Source organism: Quercus robur, chromosome 10, assembly GCF_932294415.1.
Source record: "Quercus robur chromosome 10, dhQueRobu3.1, whole genome shotgun sequence".
NCBI lineage: Eukaryota > Viridiplantae > Streptophyta > Magnoliopsida > Fagales > Fagaceae > Quercus > Quercus robur.
Genome location: NC_065543.1, coordinates 7,426,648 through 7,449,718, shown reverse-complemented (window position 1 = coordinate 7,449,718; position 23,071 = coordinate 7,426,648). Strand labels below are relative to the sequence as shown.

The window sequence follows — 23,071 nt, the reverse complement described above, 5'->3', positions numbered from 1 at the left end:
CTTAGATCAACCTAACTTTTCTTTGTTTAGAGACATGGTCATACTCCACATGATATGTACATGCATACTACAAATGATGATTGATCTTCCACTATTTATATTTTCAAGCTTGGTGAAGAATAATAAAGCTCTCATGTGTGATTGAACCACTGACACTATTTATAGACCTTTTAATTTTTCATTGTTCAATTATGGATTATTGCTTATTATTTAAAAGGATAAACTTTTATGAGGTTCGTGTTAATTAATATGTTAATCATTTTATATCTAGGAGTATTGATGTTTCTCAAATAAAGTAAAAATGACGTAATTAATATTTTTTATGGCACACATTTTTGTCATAAATGATATTAGTCACAGGAGTTTTATGATAGAAATGTTTTGTCACAAATAAAGTATTAGACAGCTTTTTTTTTCGATGGAGCTGTTTTGGTGCAAGTAACATTAGCAAATGAGAGATTTTCAACGATGACCGGAGTTTGTCGTAAAAGGTAAATGGTCGTTTTGAAAATGTATTTCAACAAAAATCTAAGTATTTACGATGACTTTTAGTCATCGTAAAAGTATATTAATGATGGAAGGGGTGTCTCTATTCAAAAACAAAAAAGACTAACACCGAGTAGTACTGAAAGCAAATTTATATATAGTATTCTTTATTTTCTTTATTATTTATGTGCCCATTGAAACAATATGGGCCATACAATGAGAGAGTTCTCTTCTTAGGAGTAGGGTGCAAGTGAAACTTGATCCCAACTTTACCAACAAGGCTAGTTGGCATTATTTATTTCCTTCTAATCCAAACATCAAATCAAAACAAGCATTGGTACTGAAGAGTAACAAATGGTGCTCCTAGCAAGTGAGATTATCGCCTGGAGCAACACCAAGTTGGTTACAATATTGAGTGTAGTACTGGACACGGGCTTGGACTGTACTAGGGTTTCCACCATTGCATTCAATGGCACCATTGATGGCTCGAATGGTTGCACCAAAACCTTGGCTTACGACTGGACGAACATTGGTCATCCAAAACCATAAGGCCGCCTTAAAAGAAACAACCACATCTGTAGCAACAGTTTCAGGAGAGTTTAATAAGTCGATTTTAATGCTAGTTCCGGCAGCACCGTAATTGTAATTCCATGTTAGCTGAAGTGGTCCACGGCCAAAGTATTTTTTGTTAGGGTTGCATGGATACTGTGTGTTGGTCTTGTCACAGTAGTCATGTGATGCACCATTAATCTCTTCTATGTAACAAAAATCTGCCCAAAGATAAACGTATTAATTTCACTTCACCTTTTATGTAAACCTGTGCTTTAAGCTATGAATTATCAAATCTCTCATAAATCTGTGTTTTTATGATCATATATGTCAGACTATAAGGAAAAGTTGCTTAATTAAAAAATATAAAAAAAGTAGAAGATAGACATACCCTTTAATTCTTTAGTTATCACTTTGTAAAAATTCGATTTAAAAAAGTAAAAAGATGTTTAAAAGTATAACTTGATAAAGTAGAAATAATCAATAGTGATCTAGATGAAAATATATTCAATCGTGTGTTATATATTATATTTTTTTTAATTAAGTAATTACAACATGTAGAGAATGATGATTTGAACAATAATTATTCTTAAAAAAGAAATCATACAATACCACTAATCTACAAGCATTTTGGTCTATACTATATATTATGCAATTCGAAAACAACCTAAATGCAAACTAATTATTATCTAATTATTATTATTGTTATTTTAGATTAGAGACAGAAATTAGTTACTTAATATATGACATCAACTAAATTGGATATCATGAGTGATTTGGTGCATGCGTCTTTTATTGTATGTTTGCATGAGTATGATATGTAGTAAATTAATTAATATTTATTAAGATGGAGTAATATCTTACGTCTAGTCTCATGAGTAACATAAGCAAAGAAAGCTGCAATTTCACGCTTGGAATCATTTGCAGAACTAAGATTTCCAAATTGATTGAACGAATTGAGAGCATCAAGAAAAGCTGCTCTTGTGTAGAAGTTCTTCCCTGCACAACTTGCATTGGTCTGATTAATTATCCCATTAAAAAAATCTTGAGTCACGATATCCGCTACTGAACTACCATTAGTACTTCGTGTAGTAGGTGATCCAGAAGTACAAGGACCTTCTTTGCAGCCCGGGCCACAGTAGTCATTGCTGGTGCCACAAAAACCGAATTGGCTGCAACATAGGTTTGCTGCACAACTACAATTTTGACCCTGCACATATCCAGGCACAAATCCAGCTAGGATTCCGACTAGAACAAGGGTTAGTAAATTCTTTTTCAAACTAAGTGCAACCATTTTGGGAAGTTGTATGTGAGCAAAGAATGAAGAAGATAATTGTGTGATGAAAAACAGGGTTAAGCATTTGATATTTATAGAGCAATATGTGATGCAAAACCCTATAGGAGTTTCAATATCAATTTGATAGTAATGGCGATTTCAAGATGGCGTATACGGTATTGGTCTTGTTAGAATTTGACTCTGTCAATAGGACAAGTACCAGTCATTGTTCCGGTTTTTGAATAAGGTAATTGTGCATTTCTTCTGTTCTTGTAGAGGCTGCTTATGACAGTTGGTACCTAAATTATAATCATTAGTCAATAAGTAACATCAGATCAGACTAATGTGGAAAAGTTTTTGTAAGGTTGAATTTATTCAACCATCTAATTGGCTTTATTCCATGCCAAATTTGCTTGTATTTCAACATTTAGTAACCCTGTATTTAGGTGGGCTTGTTGTAAGGGTAGTGAGTGAGATAGAGTGTTGATTGCTCAAGAGTGTGCAAGAAAACAGAGACTCGCGGCTTGTTCTCACAGGTGGCTCACGGCTTCAAGCCGCCAGACGCAGCACACGTGCCAAACATGCCAAAAGGTGAACAGTCATGCTAGCTGGAGCACTATAGGACAAAACAGGACAACTGGCCATACAGTTATCTTGCGACTGGATCTCGCGACTCAATCAAGTCGTAAGGTCAAGCCGTGAACCACCCCTGTTTTGTAAATCCTGACGTTTCACATTCCTCTCTTACTCCAGTATAAATACCCCTTTTACCCACAAATGAAAGAGAGCTTCCGGAGAGAATTTTACGAGAGAAATCCTAAAGAAAAATAAGATTGATTCACCCACAATCTATACATTAGAGTCTCTTCAAATTCCTTAACTCTCTTCCTCTCCATTGTCAAATCCTTGAGAGATATTTTACCAAACCTTGTTCTCACCATATTCATCACTGTGAGAGGGCTGTTTGGATTTCTAGGAAGCAGTTAGGAAGGAACCAATCTACATTGGTTGATGCTACGGTCTAGTAGCGGAATCCGGGAAGTTAGAAAAGAAAAAGGTTCGGCGCAACCTCGTTGGAGCAAGAAGCTTAGAGGGCTTAGGTGCACTGGGTAGATTAGGCTTGGAGGGTCTATTGCTGTCCTTGTATCCCAACTATATTTTCTAGTGGATTGTTTACCGCTTGGAGGGCGGCGGAGAGGTTTTACGCCGAGGGCTTCGGTTTCCTCTTCGATAACACATCGCGTGTTGTCTTTGTGTTTGCATATTCCTTCCCTTTTGTCTTTGCCTATTATTATCTGCTGTGGGTTGTGATTTTAATTTGGCTAAGATGGTTTATCCAATTCCATACTATAGCTTATGTTCATTTTCCGTACACTAGTTGTTTGACATAATACTTGAATTGGTTAATTTGTAATTTGGGGGTCTAAACGTTTAAGGGTGTTTATACACTATTTGAACTTTCATTTGGTATCAGAGCGGGTACACTTCTAGTGGTTTCATTACCATTGTGTGATCCTTGACTCCCTTTTGAGATGGATCGGTCTCAATCCCTAAATGCACCTCCATATTTTGATGGTAGTAATTATGCTTTTTGGAAGGTTCGCATGAGAGCTTTTCTGTGTTCTATTGATGAATCTGTTTGGAATGCTGTTGAGATAGGTTGGACCAAGCCTGAGGAAGCAAAATCCACATGGGATAAGGCAGCACTTACTGCATCTAATGCTAATAGTAAAACACTCAATGCTATTTTCTGTGGTGTGTCTCCAGATGAATTTCACAGGATCTCTCACATTACCATTGCTAAAGAAGCATGGGAGATATTGGAGACCACATACGAAGGCACGAAGAAGGTAAAAGACACCAAGCTGCAGATGCTAACCACTCGGTTTGAGGAGTTAAAAATGAGTGAAGATGAGTCCTTTGACTCTTTCTATAGCAAGTTGAATGAAGTAATTGCCAACAAGTTCAATTTGGGAGAGAAAACGGAGGACTCTAAAATTGTAAGGAAGATCCTTCGATCTTTGCCGGAAAGTTTTCGTGCTAAAGTGACAACGATTGAAGAGAGCAAGGACCTTGATGACATCAAAGTCCAGGAGCTGGTTGGTTCTCTTCAAACTTATGAGATGTCGCTGCCCAATCAATGGAAGAGTAAATCTCTTGCTCTTAAGACCATTAATGAGAAGGTGGAAGATCATGACTCATTGGGAGAAGATGTGGTTGACAAAGATGTTGCATACCTTGTTAAAAATTTCAGAAAATTCTTGAAATTCAAAAATAATGGCAAATTTGGTGATAAAGGAAAATTCCAAAGTTCAAGAAGGGAGAAAAGGGAATTCAAAAAGAAAGATGGAAAAGAATCCCAACCTACACAAGGTGTCACTTGTTTCGAATGTAACGGGAATGGACACTTTAAAAAAGAATGTCCAAATTATTTGAAATCGAAAGGCAAAGTGTATGCCATAACATTGAGTGACTCGGATTCATCCGACTTAGAATCTGAGGAAAGCTATGATGGAGAGGGGAACTACTCAGCTTTTATGACTATTGCTCATGTTGAGTCTTCAGACAAGTTGAATCTGCTTGTATGAGACCTTGGAGAACATAGTGACGAAGAATCACTGGGAATTGTTGAAGAATCAGATGCTGAAGAAGATGAAAGTACAGCCAATCTTCAAGAGAATTATAACTCACTCCTGGAGAAGTCGGGTGAGTACACAAGGATGGCCAAGGCTGCTGTGAGAAAAATGAAGAAGGCAGAGGAGGATTACAAAAGTCTCCTAATCCGATATAGGGAGGCCAAATGTGAGATAGAAACACTGAATGGTGAGCTGTCAGAAGCTTACACAAAAGTGAGATTTCTTGAACAAGAGGTTGTGCAAGCTAATGCTAAAATTGAGAGGGTCACCACCAAGAAGCTAGATGATGTTATTTCATCTCAAAAGAGCTTTTCAGACAAATCCGAGTTGGGATATACCAGAGGAAGTAGTTCATCTGGAAATGTCACTAAAGAAGTGAAGTTTATAAAGGCCAAAGAATCAGCCGATGTTGGTCCTATTGCTAAGAAGCTCAAGATAGAGGAGAAGAAGAATGTGGAGAACCAACGGGTGTTGGATCCCGGCAATTAGTATGTGGGCAGGTCTGAATCTCCTGCCAAGTCTCGTCCACGACCACAAAGAGGTCCTAGATCAACTTATGTGTGTCATCATTGCGGACTTCAAGGGCATACTCGACCAAATTGCCAAAAGCTGTGAGTAAAGAAATGCAACTCTTTAAAGGTCAGGAGGACCTAGAAATGATAGAAGAAATTGGGCAGGTGAACAATCTAGAGATCAAAATGGTGATCCCGGAATGATGAACGTGATGAAGATGATTGATGCATTCACCAACTACTTGGAAAGCTTCTCACGAAGGTTTGAAAGCCCTAACTCCCGTACCCAATCCTATAAGGAAATCACCCCAAATGCAAGTGACGTGTGGGTGAAAAAGGGTACTCATGCATAAGCATTAAAACATGTCCATGCATTAATACTTCCTATGCTTTGCGACGATGTTTGTTTGTTTGCTTGTTGTTTTTGCCGATGGTTGTTTGCTTGTCTACTTATGCATACTTTTGATTTTGTTTTTATTTTTTTTATATTTTTGATCAATCTTTTTCTTCTAGTGTCAAAAATCCAAAAATCACATAAAAATTAGAAAATCAAACAGTTTGATTGACATTGTTGAGCTTTTGTCTCAAAACCTGTTTTGCCTTGTACCTTTGTGCTAATGGCTTTGTGCATTTTCGAGCATTGCTTGTTTCTTTGCACTCATATCACTGTAGGAGAAATCTTGAAATCTATGTGATTGTTGTAAATAGATCTTCAAACTTGTCATGAATGATTAGTGAATGGTTATGATGATCTTGAGACATACATAGACTTATGTCTATATATCTTTCCACTCTTTATTTTTGTTTTTGCTAAAAAGAGCTCACCAAATGTAAATCTCTAAATGAAAAGAGATATTGAGCTGTAAAAGCCTGTCGCACATTCTAGTATTCGACTAGGAAAAAGGGTAAGCGACCTTATATTAAAGTGAATGTTTATTCAAAAAGCCAAAGGCTAGTTCTTTAAAGTGAAATATCATATATCACTCTCACAATGAGAGGTAATTGTCTCAAAGGATCAAAAAGATCAAATGTTATGATTAAAAGTGGAGTCAAATGTAAAGCTCCAAGATATGTTATCAAGGTTTGTGGGAGGTCATATATACATATTTCTATAATTGAGATAGATCACATGATCTAGTGCTAATTGTGTATGCCTTGGTTGAATTGATCATTGAAACTTCACATTAGACTAAGGACTATCTCATTGTTGATATCCACACACAACACACAAGTTTATGTTCAATAAATGCCATAATCATTTGTGTGATTGTACTTGATGAAATGTGTTTTCACATGCTCAATCTTTGTTAATTCAAGCACAAAAAGATTTTTGAGTGTTTTAGGTGTTTTTGGAAAGTATTTTGTTTAAAAAATCTGAAAATTTCAAAAAAAAAATTTGCCCTGTTTTGGCAACTCAATCGCGGGTAAGCCAAGTCACGAGCCTCAGTTGCGTCTTCGCGGGTCATTTTTGGCAACTTGTTCGCGAGTGGAAGGTCCAGTCGCGAGGGTTACTAAGAGATTTTGGCGGCTCAGCTCGCGACTCTCTCGCGGGTAGACCTTCCAGTCGCGAAAAACACTTAGAAAAAATTTTTAAACTTTTATCTTTAAGTGTTTTGGCGGCTTGAACTGGCGACTTTGTGGCGACTCTCTTCAGTCGCGAAAAACGCGTGTTTGGCAAAAATAAAGGCAGTTTTTAAATCTTTTTCAGTTTTCCCTCGAACTTTTGTGACTGTTCATTTTCTTTCTCAACTGTCTCCTTTCCAAACACTCCGTGCACCCATTTTTCAAACTCCATTGTTGCCTCTTTCAGCTCAAAAATCTTCAAGTAATAGGTATGGGTTTTCTGTCTTGAGCTCTATTTTACTTGTTTTTGTGTTTTTCCCTCTGGTTTGTTCGCATTTGTTTATGATTTTGCGATGGGTTTGTGTTTCGTCAGTTACTCTTTATCCATGCTTAGCTTGTGAAAACTATTGATCTAGTTTGAGCTTAATTTTGTTGTTGGTTTTGTTCTTCTTCATGTGCTTTACTGGGGTTTGTTTATTGGTAACTCATCTTGTCTGATCTTATGTTGTTATGTTGTTTCATAATGTTCCTATTTTGAATGTGTGGTTCACTGTGCTGAATGTGCCAGTTCTATTGTGTGCATTTATTGGGAGCATCTGTGAGTTTTACTATACTGATTATGAGTCATGTCATTCTCATCACATTGTTTTTAGGATATTTTATATCTCTGCTGCTTTAATTCTTCCCTGCATTCTCCTTGTTGTTCTTGTGTTTCCTCTTTTAGGCTTGTTCATCCACCTGGTTGATCTAAGTAGCATAATGTTTAAGTGTTCAAGTTCATCTATGTGGCTGCAATTTCTTTGTTAATTACATGGTACTGATTAGTTCTACACATGTATTGTTCTATGTTGTTGTGGCCTTTTCTGATTGCTCACAGATGGCACCTTCATCTCCAAAGAAGAAAGCACCTGCAAAGAAGGCAGATAAGAGAATGAAAAATGGACCCTAATTTGTTCAGGTCTGCTTCTCACTTTGAGAGATACAAGGATTTCTTCTTGAAAGCAGGAATTATTCAAGAAAGATTTGTAGATTTGGAGGATTTAAGAAACACCTTTATCCCTAGCTGTTTTGAAGGGAGAGGATGAGAAAAGCTTCTGAGTGATCTCCCTGTAGTGTGTGAACCCCTGATTAGGGAGTTTTATTCAAATGCTGTGATAAGGGAGAATGATTTAAGCTACTGGGTTAGAGGTAAAGAATTCACTTTGGATGTACATGACATTGATGATGTGCTAGGGCTTGAAGGATTAAAAGATCAGGAGTTTGTCAATTACAAAGATAGGATTGTATCTATTGAAACTGTTCAACAAAGGATAGGTGGATAGAGAGAAGGGAAATGTTTGAATACCACAGCTTTTCCAGTGGACATGAGGTGTCTAACAATAATCATGATGTTTAACCTATATCCCATAAAGAAGTTGACTACAATTAACTGTGCAAGAGCAATCTTTCTGATGGATCTCAAAGAAAAGACATTCATTGATATCAGTTCCCACATATATGACACTATTGTGGATGAGACTAGAACAACTTCTAGGCCAAAACTGATCTTTCCTAGTTTGCTGATGAGGATCTTTAGAAAGAAGGGTGTTCCAATCCCTCAAGTCATCAGTCCCATGTCCACACCCTCTGTAATTAACAAGCTTACCTGCAAAAGGATAAGTGTTCGGTTTCCAGGTGAAGAAGATGAAGGTGATGAAGGAGAGGGTGTCCCAATGGAGACTGAGGCAGAGGCAGCAGGACATGCATCAACCTCAACACCTAGGAGGAGTGGCAAAAGGACTAGAGCATCAACTTCTTCAGATACACCTCCAGATGCTTTTCAAATCATTCTGGAACGACTTGATGGGATTAGAAGAGTCCAGACTGAGCACTCTGAGAGGATGAGAGCCATGCAGGACCAGATTGATATTTTGTCTGCAAAACTTGATAGCTTCACCACTCAGTATGGACAGTGACCCTTTGGCCATTCCGGTCAAAAAGGGGGAGATGTTCTTTCTGTTGTTGATGAGATTGTTGATGAGAAGCAGCTCTTAAGGGGGAGTAATGTGTTGAGGGGAAGTTGTCAAAATCAGAGACATTGTTTATATATGCTTATGTTTTGGGTATTTAATGTTTATATGGGTGTGATACACTGTGGTTTTTGGTGTGTTCTTGTTTCTAACTCATAACTTACAATCTTGGTTTAATCTTTTATATATATTGTTGATGTTTTTCAGGATATATTGTTTTTGTACCCATGTTGCTTTTGTAAGCTTTTAGGGTTATGTTTTATGCATAGTTTGTAGGCTTTATAGCTTGTACCATGCTTTATGCAGCCTTTTATGCTAAGTTGAAATCAGTACTTCTATCTAAATGTCTTGCATTTTGATTTATGTACTGTCACTCTTGTGCCCTTGTAGGATTGTTCCTAAATGCATATAGTTAGTGTATTATGCATTGGTTGAGTGTTTGGCATGCAAGAGACTTGCATTGAGCTTGTTAGCTTGTATTTCCTAGTGTTCATTCCAAGTGTGAATGAGCATTATGGTCACTACCTTGTAGTGATTACTTGGTTGATCAAGCCATGATTTGTTTCTTAACTCCATCTTTGCTTGATCACATATTGCCTATTTCATATGCATTTCACAATTTTCTGCTTACAATGATCATGGTGTATTGTTGTGTTTCAGGAGTCTTATGTTCATATGATTCAAGTGCTTCACAGCTTCTAGAGTTAGGTGTGAGTGAGTTTTGCTCAACTGTTCCCAACTCACATGTTAAGTCTAGAGTCTGTTTTAGGGTTTTGTCACGGAATAGCCAAAGGGGGAGATTGTAAGGTTGAATTTATTCAATCATCTGATTGGCTTTATTCCGGACCAAATTTGCTTGTATTTCAGCATTTAGTAACCCTGTATTTAGGTGGGCTTGTTGTAAAGGTAGTGAGTGAGATAGAGTGTTGATTGCTCAAGAGTGTGCAAGAAAACAGAGACTCGCGGCTTGTTCTCGCAGGTGGCTCGCGGCTTCAAGCCGCCAGACGCAGCACACGTGCCAAGTATGCCAGAAGGTGAACAGTCATGCTAGCTGGAGCACTACAGGACAAAACAGGACAACTAGCCATACGGTTATCTCGCGATTGGATCTCGCGACTCAGTCAAGTCGCGAGGTCAAGCCGCGAGCCACCCCTGTTTTGTAAATCCTGACGTTTCACATTCCTCTCTTACTCCAGTATAAATACCCCTTTTACCCACAAATGAAAGAGAGCTTCCAGAGAGAATTTTAAGAGAGAAACCCTAAAGAAAAACAAAATTGATTCACCCACAATCTATACATTAGAGTCTCTTCAAATTCCTCAACTCTCTTCCTCTCCATTGTCAAATCCTTGAGAGGCATTTTACCAAACCTTGTTCTCACCATATTCATCACTGTGAGAGGGCTGTTTGGATTTCTGGGAAGCAGTTAGGAAGGAAGCAATCTACGTTGGTTGATACTACGGTCTAGTAGGAGAATCTGGGAAGCTAGAAAAGAAAAAGGTTCGGCGCAACCTCGTTGGAGCAAGAAGCCTGGAGGGCTTAGGTGCATTGGGTAGATTAGGCTTGGAGGGTCTATTGCTGTCCTTGTATCCCAACTACATTTTCTAGTGGATTTTTTACCACTTGGAGGGCGGCAGAGAGGTTTTACGCCGAGAGTTTCGGTTTCCTCTTCGATAACACATCGGGTGTTGTCTTTGTGTTTGCATCTTCCTTCCCTTTTGTCTTTGCCTATTATTATCTGCTGTGGGTTGTGATTTTAATTTGGTTTAGATGGTTTATCCAATTCCATACTATAGCTTATGTTCATTTTCCGCACACTAGTTGTTTGACATAATACTTGAATTGGTTAATTTGTAATTTGGGGGTCTAAACATTCAAGGGTGTTTATACACTATTTAAACTTTCAGTTTGCAATCAAAATTTCGATATTGCATTCTTCTAAGAGTGGTTACATATTCAGCAAAGCAATGTTAAGTTACATCTGCATTTTTACAAAAAAAGGCCAGACTATGGAAACAAAATATATATATATATATATATAACATGTTTCAAACAAGTTATCCAACCCGGTCCTTAAGGTATTTACAAATTTTTCAGTATAGTGCATTACATAAGTTTTTCATCTACTCTAGTATGGAAGGTTCGCCGCGCATGTACATTATTCGAGTCGCAAAAACATACATGAACAATTAAGTACCATATATATATATATATATATGTGTGTAGAAAAGTGATATTAGAACTAGAAGTACTATTAACATTTTCCATCACAAAAAATGTAATTTTTGGCATTCATTTACTATATTTTTATTATATTTTTTTAAATTTACCAATTACACTCATTACTAGATCAATTTATAAAAGTTATATAGTAAATTTTGTAGCAGTTTTAACATTATCCATTAAAAAAAAAAAAGAGAGAAAAAGATAAGGTCAAAATAACACATTAAATGAGCACAATCTATGAAAGTATTTATTTTACTAGTTGAATTTATCTTTTTTTTTAATATTTCTTTATTATTTTTTTTAATGAATAAATTGAACTAATAAATGAATGATTTGTTTAGCATTAGCACTAAACTAAGTATGCTTAAGGCTTAAGTAGGGGTGGTAATATTGGACACGACCCACGAATCCAACACGACACAGCACGAAATTAGTAAGTTATGGATTGAGGCTAAATGGGTTAGTGTCATATTCGAGTTGACAAGACTAACCCGTTTAATAAACGGGTTGGATTAGTGTCTAACTTATAAAACTCATTTGACTTCTTTGACCCATTTAATTAAATGACATTGTATCAATATATCCTTCAAACTCTAGGTATGTAAACCTATTAGTTATTGTGGTTTATTTTCTTTAACATATTATTATTGATTATTTGTGATATTGAGATAATTTGACCCATTTAATTAAATGACATTGTACAAATATACCCTTCAAACCCAAGGTATGTAAACTTATTAGTTGTTGTGGTTTATTTGTTTTAACATATTATGATTGATTATTTGTAATATTGAGATATACTTTAGTTTTAAATGATTATTGTGATGCAATTAATCATTAATTTTGAATTTTATATTAATTTTTTTGTTTTTTTTTTTTGTTTTTCATAATTCATATCAATTTTATTAATACTATTTTTTTTTTTTTGATAAATTCTGATAAAAAAATCAACACAGCCGACCCATTTAATTAAGGTTGAAAAATCTTGACCCATTTAATAAATATATTGTGTTAATATTGATCAATATAGTTAAATATTCATAAGTTGACACGACACATGAATACAAATTGTCATCCCTAAGCTTTAAGTGTATGGCAAAATCACACAATACGTAGCCCATGTACGTGGTTTTTTCTATAAATTAAACTAGATAACTCTTCCGGCACCATAACAAAAATTGAGATTAATTATAAAATTTTGTCCATGACTTAGTCATGTTACCAATATCAAGTTGTTAAAACTTAAAACTATAGTAGTCTTTATTAAGTTGAACAGGATCAATTAATTTAACGAATTTTGCTTTGATGCATGGTTTCTTGATGGTTTATTAAGATAACTCCTGCAAACTTCCTTGGACCAAAATATGGGAAACAAGTCGGCACTGACTGAGCCATGATTTGCGCTCCCAAGTTAATTAAGGAAGTGGTCCGATTTCCCAAGGTCAAGCATATAATCTTTGACTCCAATTTCTCCAACTTTCTAGCTTTGGAGTCTTGATAACTTGCCAAATCAAACCTCTTTTCATCTAAAAAATTACTATTGAAAGTAGCAATTTTGGTTGATTAGCAATGCAAATAACAATAACAATAATTATTATTATTTGTCTATATCCTGCCGAACTTTGATATTATCAATAACAATTTATATAAATTCAAAGTAAATTGACTTCTTATTGACCTCATAATATTATGTCACGTTACTTTTAAGGTCTTTGCTACAATATATAATTTCATATGTGTTTGTTTGTTTAGACCCCTTAAAATAGATTGTTTAACCTAATGAATTAATCTAATTATGAGATCTAGGTTAAACAACAACAATTCATATCATACAAAGCAGAAAAGAAAATAACGCACAGATATGATCACTCGGGAAAACCAATGAAATGAACCGTTTCAAGGTAAAAACCTGAGGAGGAATTGACCTAATTATTCTCAAGGTAAACAAATCCACTAATAGAGAATTGAAGTTTTTACAATAAGATTTAACTCTTAGTAGTAACTTACTGATACGAACACATGCAAGTTCTAAATCCATAGACTCTTCTCTCTTGGATTTGCAGCACACAAGATCCCATGCTTATGACTTTGAGATCCTACTCAAAGGTTTAGCAACACAAACTCTCCATTTTGTGACTTCAAGACCACCCTTGAAGCCTTGAAGGTTTAAATTATCAACTATGTATGATCTTACTGTAGCAATTTCAAATATACTGGTTCTAATGGTATGAGAATTATTTTCGGTAATGATTTTGAAAGAGGAAGGCACAATACCTTTTAGATCTCGCAAGAGCTCCTACAAAGTCTTCTTAAAATGTATCTTAGGATTTCCTTTAAATATTATATGAAATAGATCTAAAACCCTAATCACTTAGTCAGCTTAATGAGAAGTGGGCCGAAATTAAAATCTATAGAATTCGCATCAATCAGTCGAACCATAGTTTCGATTGGTCAAATATGGCATGTTTCAAATTCTTCTTTTTGTAGCTCGTATGTTCTTGTGTTCTGACTTGTAACAACTTATGCAATGTCTAATAAACCCTATAGACTCTAAGATCTGTACCTAGACAAGTTTGTATTCATGGTTTGCCAACTGTTCTAAACTTTTAGAACCTAACAATATGAAAATACTTACTTAATAATTGTCTATAGCTACCATAATCATAAATGTCATACTTAGACCAAAACAAAAAAAGAGAGAAAATCATATTCAATTAAATTTTTCTATGCATTGCATGAGTTACCGACTAATTTTAACAAGATTCACGCCAAGAACCTAGTAACTAAATTGATTGGCATCTTATGATATTTCTAATGGAAAGTCTAGATAAATCCAAGATTCAAATCTCACTCTATCATTTCTTGAAGCAATCTAGTAAAGATATCTGAAATGAAGGATTTTACATGATATAAACAATTAAATATAATGCGACATCATATATACCTTTATATTCCTCAAAATTTTAAATTTTAAGCAACAAATGATTCCTATCCTAATAACTTCTTTTTTGCTTTTTTCTTTTTTTTCTTTTTTATCAATTATTTGATTTAGTACGAATTTCGAAAAAATTATGACATTTAAACATAAATAAGCACACTACAGTTAAATTATTAAAAAAGAAAAAGCAATGTGTAGCCACATCAACCCGAAATAATGCTTCTTTCAAATGTTTTCCATTAAGTCGTGGTCTTTCTTCATCTTGTAATCTGCATCGCTCTATTACTCTCTCCTACCGAAAAAGTCATAAAAGATGGGGCAATTGCCTCCCCTGACCTCTCCCAGAACTACTTTAATATGGGAATATAACATCTACTTGGCCAAAAAAAAAAAAAAAAAAAAAACATCTACTTGGCCCGAATTAAAAAAAAAAAAAAAATACTAGCAGATAACGTAATATCAAACTCACAACAGTTTTTTTCTTTTTTGATAAAACATTATGATTCACGGCACTTTGGTCTTTAACAATAATTAAAACTCAATTATATGAGAGTATCTTGTTGGCTGATCTATGGGTTCATGAGGCCTTGCTATTGCTGCATAGTTTCAAAAGTTGAGAACCACTCTGTTACAAAGTCGTGTAACAGGGGTTCTTTCAAGCTGGCATCCCTAGCTATCCAAAGCACTGAATGTAAATTAAGGTTGGAGGTGACCCATGCTAGCTTGCAAGATACGCTCAAAGGTTTTAAATATCTTATGTATTAGATTCATATTTAAAGGTAATTTCCATGGTTTTAGCTAAAGTCATCTATGGCCAAGATTTCTTCAATTGAGAACTAGTCGGTTTAAGATGTTATGATTTTTATATCTAAGTTTTATTAGAAGAGCAATGTTTTGGCTAGTTGGTTGCCACATGGCTAAGACTATTCATGTAATTGGTTTTTATTTTTTATTTTCATTCTATAAAGTCTTGCTATATATATATATATATATATATTTGGCAATAGCAAGTTTAACTTTTCAATTAGGACAATAGGGTATGAAGTAACAAACCTGTATCAACGCCTAAATTTCTGCTTGTAAAGAACTTGTACATATTGGTTACATGCATTCATTTAATCTGGTCGTAACTCACGCGGCGGCAAGACCTTGTATTATTGTCCCTCTTGATTCTTGACATTGAAAATTACTTGTCAACGACGTAAGTCATAAAATACAAATAAAGAAGGAATCAAAAATCCTAATACAAGAATTCTTATACAAGACAAGATATGGTTCTGAATATGCTGGGCATCGGTTCAAAGATAAGGTCATGACTACTATTATTTGTTTAGTTATAAAATAAACAAATTTACTTAAAAAAAAATGTGTTATTTTTTTATTTTATTTAACTATAACATAATTATAAATTTATACCAACTTTATTTTATATTTTTTTTCTCAACTAAACAAATAAGTTTTTCATCTTTCAACTTTTTCACCCTTCAACCAAACACTAATGCAAGAAAACTAAATTTACACTATTAAACTTACCGTAAAAATATTGTGAATACAAAAATTCTACTTCAATAAACCTCAAGCCAAAGAAGTCTAATTTATTTGCCCAAAATTTTAAGATGGCTGGCCGGCACTGGTAGTTGGCCCATTATTAACGCGTTATCGGATTGACGGTATATAAGAAGAAAAACTAGCTATGCTTTCGACAAGTCAAAGTCGACAGAGACCTTGACCTATAACTCACACGCCTTTTACTTTTCTACATGATCAAAGAAATATCTTCATTAAAGAAATAGATACTTCTCACCCTACGTTGCATTATAAATACATATCACAACCTAACTCTTCATCTCACACATTTTACATATTCCTCAAACTTCATTAAGAAAATGGTTGCTCTTAGTTTACAAAAGGGTCTGCTAACTCTCGTTATAGTTGGAATCCTAGCAGTAAATGTGAAGGGTGCTTGTAATTGTGCTGCAAACGAATGTTGCAGCAAATTTGACTTTTGTGGCACTACTGCTGAACACTGTGGCGAGGGGTGCAAATCAGGACCTTGTACCACAACTACTACTAATGATGTTTCAGTCCCTGATATTGTGACAGAAGGCTTTTTCAATGGGATACTTAACCAGGCCCAAGGAGATTGTCCTGGAAAGAGCTTCTACACAAGAGCGGCATTTCTTGATGCTCTTAATTCTTATAATCAGTTTGCCAAGTCTGGTTCTAATGATGATGGTAAACGTGAGATTGCAGCTTTCTTTGCCCATGCCACACATGAGACTGGAAGTAAGTTCTTGATCCTCTCTCTAACTTTGTTATTATACAATTATTTAGAAACATATATAATACTAATAAGCAATTATGGTTGTCGCCTATTCTACAGATAATATTTCCTCCAATTAATTTATTTTGTTACAGGCTATAAATGATATATTCTATCCCAAAAATAAGACTATAAATGTTATATAGAAGTTGCTTAATTAATACGATTTATCAAATTACAATTTTTTTTTTTTTTTGGGAAAAATCAAATTACAATTTAGTTTAATAAACCTCAACAGAGAATAAAAAGGCAACATTGGTTTTCCGAAGTTTGAAAATGAAAATAAGATGAAAATACAATTTTTTTTTTTTTTTGAGCTTTACTTTACATCATGTAGAACCCTTTTTTTACCATAATAAACATTTTAAGCAAAATAAGGCAATAAAAATAAATTATCTTAAACAAACAATAACTTGATAAAAGATATTTATATAGATTTCATAATAGAATGGTATGAATGTATGATTATACATATAAAATCATAGACATGCATATTTGTACGTAATAGTCATGTATTTAAGTTACAATTATATAATAATAGTGCGATTAGATGGCTTTTATTGATTTTTTATTTTCTGAGAGTAATATAAATAATTTCATCAAAAAGAAATTACAGTAAATAAAAAATGAGGAAATTTATAAGTTTGACCTAAAAATATCACCTAAAAAAAGAAAACCCAAATTTTTTTACTTTTTTGGACTTTCCAAAGGCAAACACGTTTTTTGCAAGGACTTATCCCTGATAGTTGAAGCAAAATGTTGTTGTTTGGACAGGTTTATGCTATATAGAAGAAAGAGATGTTCCAACCACGGAAAACTACTGTGACACAACCAAGACTCAATATCCATGCAATCCTAGCAAACGTTACTTTGGCCGTGGACCACTTCAACTAACCTGGAATTACAATTATGGAGCAGCTGGAAATGAAAATCAGTTTGATGGGCTAGGCTCTCCTGAAACCGTTGCCAATGATGCGAATATCTCATTTAAGACTGCCTTATGGTATTGGATGACCAATGTTCACCAATCTGTAAGCCAAGGTTTTGGAGCAACAATTCGAGCTATTAATGGTGATGTTGAATGTAATGGTAAAGAACCTGGTAAAGTTCAGTCTCGAATCCAGTATTACCAACAGTACTGTACTCAATTTGGTGTTGCACCTGGTGATAATCTTTCTTGCTAGGATATTTTTACAAACACTTTTTATTTTCACCATGTTACAATTCTTTTCTTTAATTGTAACTGAATATTAGATCTTATGTATTAAATAAATGAAAATGATAAAGAGTTAGTTGGGTGCCAACTCTCTTAGATAATAAAATTTTTTGTTCTCACATGAGAACTTTGAATCAATCTTGCCTAGTCCAAGAGAAGAAGTGTAAGGAATGAAAGAAATTTATTTTTCCCATTATGTTGTCGTTGAACCCTTCAATGGAATTCTTACATAAAAGGTTATCTCAATTTTCTTGCACTACACATTCTTGCTCTTTATATATATATATATATATATATATAAATCATGGACAAAGTTTGAAATTTTTAACCTTTTAAAATCATGAGAGAATTTTTTGATTTCTCAATTCTTTTTTTGGGAGAGTTGAAATTTATGGCATCCATTTCAGATAATTGTTCTTTATTATTAGACCAAAACATTAATTGGTTTATGGTATAGGTGAGGATTGATCTCAGATCTCGTACATTGGCATTGGTTTGGTGTGAGTGTACGTGATCATGATGAAGGAACGGCTAGCCGCCAAAAATGAGTGGATTTTTTTTTTCTTTTTTTTAGTATCGTCAATAATTCATTAGGTAGAATTGTAGTGAACTTGATATTGATGATGAAGGCTATAGCAGTATGATATTGATGATTAAGTTTTGTGCTATATATTATCAATCCATTACCCACTATAATTCAGATAAGTGTGTACAGTATAATTTTAAAAAGTGTGTCTAGTATTCCATCCTTTCACTATTTTGATACTATTAACAGTTAACCAATAACTCAACTATTCCTCAAAAAATAAAAAAAATAAATAAAAAATAAAAAATCTCAACTATTGGACCAATTTGCTTTACGGTTGAAGACTTGAAGCTGAACTAGTGAGCCACCATACCACTTTCACGATGGTTCAATATACTTGGTATAGTTTGATAGCTATGTCCCCACATACAGAAACTGTTTCCATTTCGAAGGCTAAACCAAGAAAATAAATTGGAGAAAATACCTTTCGGTGATCTATATTTTAGGATCACAGTTAACTTGATTCCTACATTTTGTTAACAGTTTATTTCTTACTATTAACACACTAACAAAAAAATGTCTACGTGGGAAAGCAATAAAAAAAATCCATATTGACAAATTTAAAAATAAAATAGTCCACATCAGAAAAAAAATAATAGTAATAATCAAAAGGTGAATTAAAATTTTTTTCTAGCTTTCTTGCACTTTCTTGGCAACCGAACACACCCCACTAACACAAAAATCAAATCTTAGCAATCACCCATATGAGACTATCACTCCAAAAATCAAAATTAATCCCACGGTGAACCCAACAACCACGACACTACCCTCACAAATCAACCAAAATACCCAAAATCCGGCTAGTGGAAAAAGAAATAAAGGTAAGACAATATGGGTTGAGTGGGGTTTGTGTTTAGGCCGGATTGGACCCATTTGGATCAGCTACCATTTAAAACTAAAAACCACAAAAGCCCACTCCACTAAAAATGCCCAAGCCCACGCATTAAAAACTGCAGCCAGCTTAACCTTTAAACCCCTGCTCCAACTCAAGATCCCTTTTAGGCTCAACCTCATTAATTCACTCATGCCCATCAGCTCACATAATCCCAAAGACCAACCCGTGGTGTGTTTGTGAAAATTAGAGCCAGCCCACTGAATTTGAACCCAATAACAGCCCAATCTGAATTTCTTTGGCCCAATGACCAGTTCCACGCCAGCCCACTCACATTCTAACAAAAACCCACTCAACCTTAAATCATTCAAGGCCAATCTGTGGACAACCCAACGTTTTTTCAAAATTACTTCTAGACCCAAAGTTTACAAAAATTATACAATGCCCTTTGGGCCACAAAAATGCATTTTCAATCTCATTTTGTGCCAAAATAAAATGTTTTTCCTTAAAAATTAATAAAATTGTCACATGTCATTATTTTCAAACTTCCTAGGAATTTACCATTTTCTTGTTATGTCTTTGTGTCTTTTGTATGAGATAAAATAGTTTGGGAGAGAGAGAATTGCAAAATTGCATTTGTTAAACTATACTTTCGAGTGAGGTTAGCTTTACTTAACTCATTAATGCAATCTATCTCTCTTAGAAAATGCCATACAATCACATGTTTATGTTTGTTTTATCTTACTTTTAAAATAAATTGTTTACATTTCATCTTAGGATAGATACATGTCATCCTAGGACATATAGATTATACATGTCATGCATCCATATGTCATCTTAGGATGGATTATACATGTCATGCACTAACGTATTATCCTAGAATAGATCACATGTCATTTTAAGATAAATACATGCCATTTTATCATAGATTAAATGTCATCCTAGGATTAGCTTGATCATTATTTCATTTCACATGTATAAACATATCATTCTTTTTAAAATCAAATGCCAAATAGTTTTAAGTTGTGTACGTTTTTAGACCCATTCACAAGTTGTTTAACCTAGTTATTTAGCTAAGTGGTTACTTAGATAAATTATTCAGTTCTAGGTTAACACAATAAAATCATATCATGTAAATAATGCAGAAAAGTAAAGAACATAACGATATGATAATACAGGAAAACCTAACCGGTAAAAAACCTGAGGAGGATTTAATCTAACTCTCCTCAAGGTAAAACAGATCCACTATGAAAGAATTAAAGTTTTTACAATAGAACTTAGACCACTAATATCCAATTGTTACCTCGAGTAGAAAACTTATTATCACGACCACGTGATAACTCTGAGTCCATGGACTATTTATTTCCTTGATCTATTGCAACCACAAGTTCTCCTACTTGTGACTTTGAGACTCCACTCAAAGGTTTCAGATCTTCTTTAAAATTCTTTGTGCAGCAATTGAAGAGATCATCAAGTTCTTGACATGAATCTTGATCTTAATAACCCTAAATGTGTATATGAAGGTAAACACCTCTAAATCTTATAGAAGATTCGACACACAACTCTCTAAAGACTTCTAAAATGTAGTTAGGGTTTTCCTTTTATACTTGGAGTAAAACACAAAACCCTACATGTCAAACGGGCTTGGGTTGAATTGGAATTTCTACAGAAAATTAAATTTGCATGAGATTCGATCGATCGAGTCTAATTTTCGATCAATCGAGCCTTGCAGATTTTGTCCAATAAATCCTGTAATCACTTAATTACAAATTTGCATTTAAACACACTTTGAACAAGCCTAAACCTAGACTCTATGTTTTGATCATGGTTTGCCAACATATTATAAATTGAAGTTCTAATACACTAGTTTCTAAAGTCTTAGAACCTAACAAGTTGTTCTTTAAATGGTGATGTTTAAGATTAAATTCGAAACAAGGTACTATCCTTCTAGATAGGTGTTGTGGGGTGTCTAATATCTTTTCAACACGTAATCAAGCTTCTAGATCCATGCCTTTTGATTCTAGACATTAAAAAAAAAAAAAAAAAAAAAAAAAAAAAAAATTCTAATTTAGCTTATAAGCCCTTAGGAGTTTCTTAGTTAAATTAGGAAATAAAATCAATTATATTTAGGAAACCAATCAGGCAATCACAACTTAAAATTCCAATGGTTAATGAGACTCCTAAAACTAAAACATGTATTTTTGAGTTAAAACCAAACCCAAAAGAACGAGTATGTCAATGGTGGGTTAGGTTCATTTGTGAGAGCGAGAGTGTAGAACACCTACATAGATCATATATATACACGAAGAAATTAATATCATTTTGTGTTTCACTTTCATCTTATAAATTTCTAACGGAAAGGAAAAGACATATAAACAAAATTCAATCCTAAGGTGTGTGGTGGCATTTATATATATCTCAAGTTATTTATTTATAATATATATATATATATATATTGCAAAATGCAACATAAAGTTTTTTTTATTTTTTTTATTTTTTGGGATGAACTAAAATAATGTAAGCTATTTGGATGAACTAAAATTAGCAGTATTTGACCAAATCAATACATAAGTTAAATAAGAAGACTTGTAAATGCATGTGAGGTTTGAAGCAAAAATAAAGATCATAGTGGAGTTGGATATTGAACTTCAAGTACCAAGTCTAACTCATCCTTATTAGACTAGGTTAAAGTTAAGGTTACAAAAATGGAATGTTATTAGGTATATGTCCATGTTTAAAGAGCAGCCTCACAAGTGTTCATAAGCCATACCTAGGAAAGAATTTAATTATAATTAAACCCTACCAAATAATGCCAAAACAACTAACATTACATAGAAAGAAATCAACAATATGTAACCCCTACCCAAATCATGCCCAAGACAACTAATGGTAATTAACCCAAAATAACATGCATCAAAAGATATGTTAACACTGTAAAAGGAAAACCTTACCTTACAAAATAAACAGCTTTACTACTTTTGTATTACGGTTTTTAGTAGAATATTTTCAGGTCTTTTCAACAATTCTTCCGCAATGCATAAATCATAGCAAACTTTTAAATTAAGGGTTGTGAAGGTTGAATTATTTATTTTAAGTTCCTTATTGCACTTGTTCCTACATCTTTTTTTATTTGACGTGCAAGCATTAATAGAGGGTCGTCATTTATATTACGAGGTTGGATCTTATGAACTTGAAACTTGCTATATTTCATATCAATGGGGGGTTGATAAGGACAAAGACTAGAAAAGGAAGGATTGTTGGCTAGCCCCACAGCTTGAACAATGATTAACACTATCATCATCACATTAAGTAAATTCCTAACCATTTTTCCCATAACCACACTAACTCTTTTGGAATTCGTTTGTTACTTGGAATTGTGGTGTGCGAAACCGGCCATAATATATAGAATCTAAAGCTTTAATTATGGAACTATAGTTTTAAGAAAATTCTATGATATAGATAATTCAATTTTAAGATTTGATTTATTTTTTTAAAAGACCCTATAGTCAAGTCTAAAAGACGTTTGTTTGGGAGATAGTGAAATTTGTAGTACATTTTAGCCTATATGGGTTTAGCAAATGTCATTTACAATTATAATTTTATTATAACTATTTCAATTCGAGGAATTATTTAGTAATAAGAATTATTTAAAATTTTCAACCATTTAAGAATTTTTAAACATTTAAGAATTTTTAAACACCCTAAAAGAGAAACATATATGGACTACTTAGGGATGGAAGGATTAAGGAATGCGAGTCCTACGTGTGTGTCTATATATATAAAGCCAAAAATGGGATCATTAGATGAAACTAGTAAGATTTTTTTTTTTTTTTTTTTTTTTTTTTTTTTTTTTTTTTTTTTTTTTTTTTTGTAAATAAGTTCAATGCATTCGCAGTACATTTTAGTCATTTTGGTTGTT

The 23,071-nt window shown here is 33.9% G+C and overlaps 2 protein-coding genes across 2 annotated transcripts; one reads left to right on the top strand and one right to left on the bottom strand.

Moving 5' to 3' along the window:
- Positions 1-661: 661 nt before the first annotated feature.
- On the bottom strand, positions 662-2,356 carry LOC126701476 (endochitinase EP3-like). The gene is made up of 2 exons (XM_050399594.1): positions 1,900-2,356; positions 662-1,256 (listed from the first exon to the last, which is right to left on the bottom strand). Exons 1-2 carry the CDS (start codon positions 2,327-2,329, stop codon positions 850-852), a joined length of 837 nt encoding a protein of 278 aa, XP_050255551.1. The 5' UTR covers positions 2,330-2,356; the 3' UTR covers positions 662-849.
- Positions 2,357-16,031: 13,675 nt separating this feature from the next.
- On the top strand, positions 16,032-17,872 carry LOC126702641 (endochitinase EP3-like). The gene is made up of 2 exons (XM_050401405.1): positions 16,032-16,481; positions 17,293-17,872. The coding sequence occupies exons 1-2, from the start codon at positions 16,082-16,084 to the stop codon at positions 17,700-17,702; spliced, it is 810 nt and encodes a 269-aa protein (XP_050257362.1). The 5' UTR covers positions 16,032-16,081; the 3' UTR covers positions 17,703-17,872.
- Positions 17,873-23,071: the final 5,199 nt, after the last annotated feature.

Coding starts and splice junctions, on each gene's coding strand:
- LOC126702641 (XM_050401405.1), top strand. CDS start 16,082: ATGGTTGCTCTTAGTTTACAAAAGGGTCTGCTAACTCTCGTTATAGTT. Junction 16,482..17,292: donor TGCCACACATGAGACTGGAA/GTAAGTTCTTGA, acceptor TTGTTTGGACAG/GTTTATGCTATATAGAAGAA.
- LOC126701476 (XM_050399594.1), bottom strand. CDS start 2,329: ATGGTTGCACTTAGTTTGAAAAAGAATTTACTAACCCTTGTTCTAGTC. Junction 1,257..1,899: donor TGTTACTCATGAGACTAGAC/GTAAGATATTAC, acceptor ATCTTTGGGCAG/ATTTTTGTTACATAGAAGAG.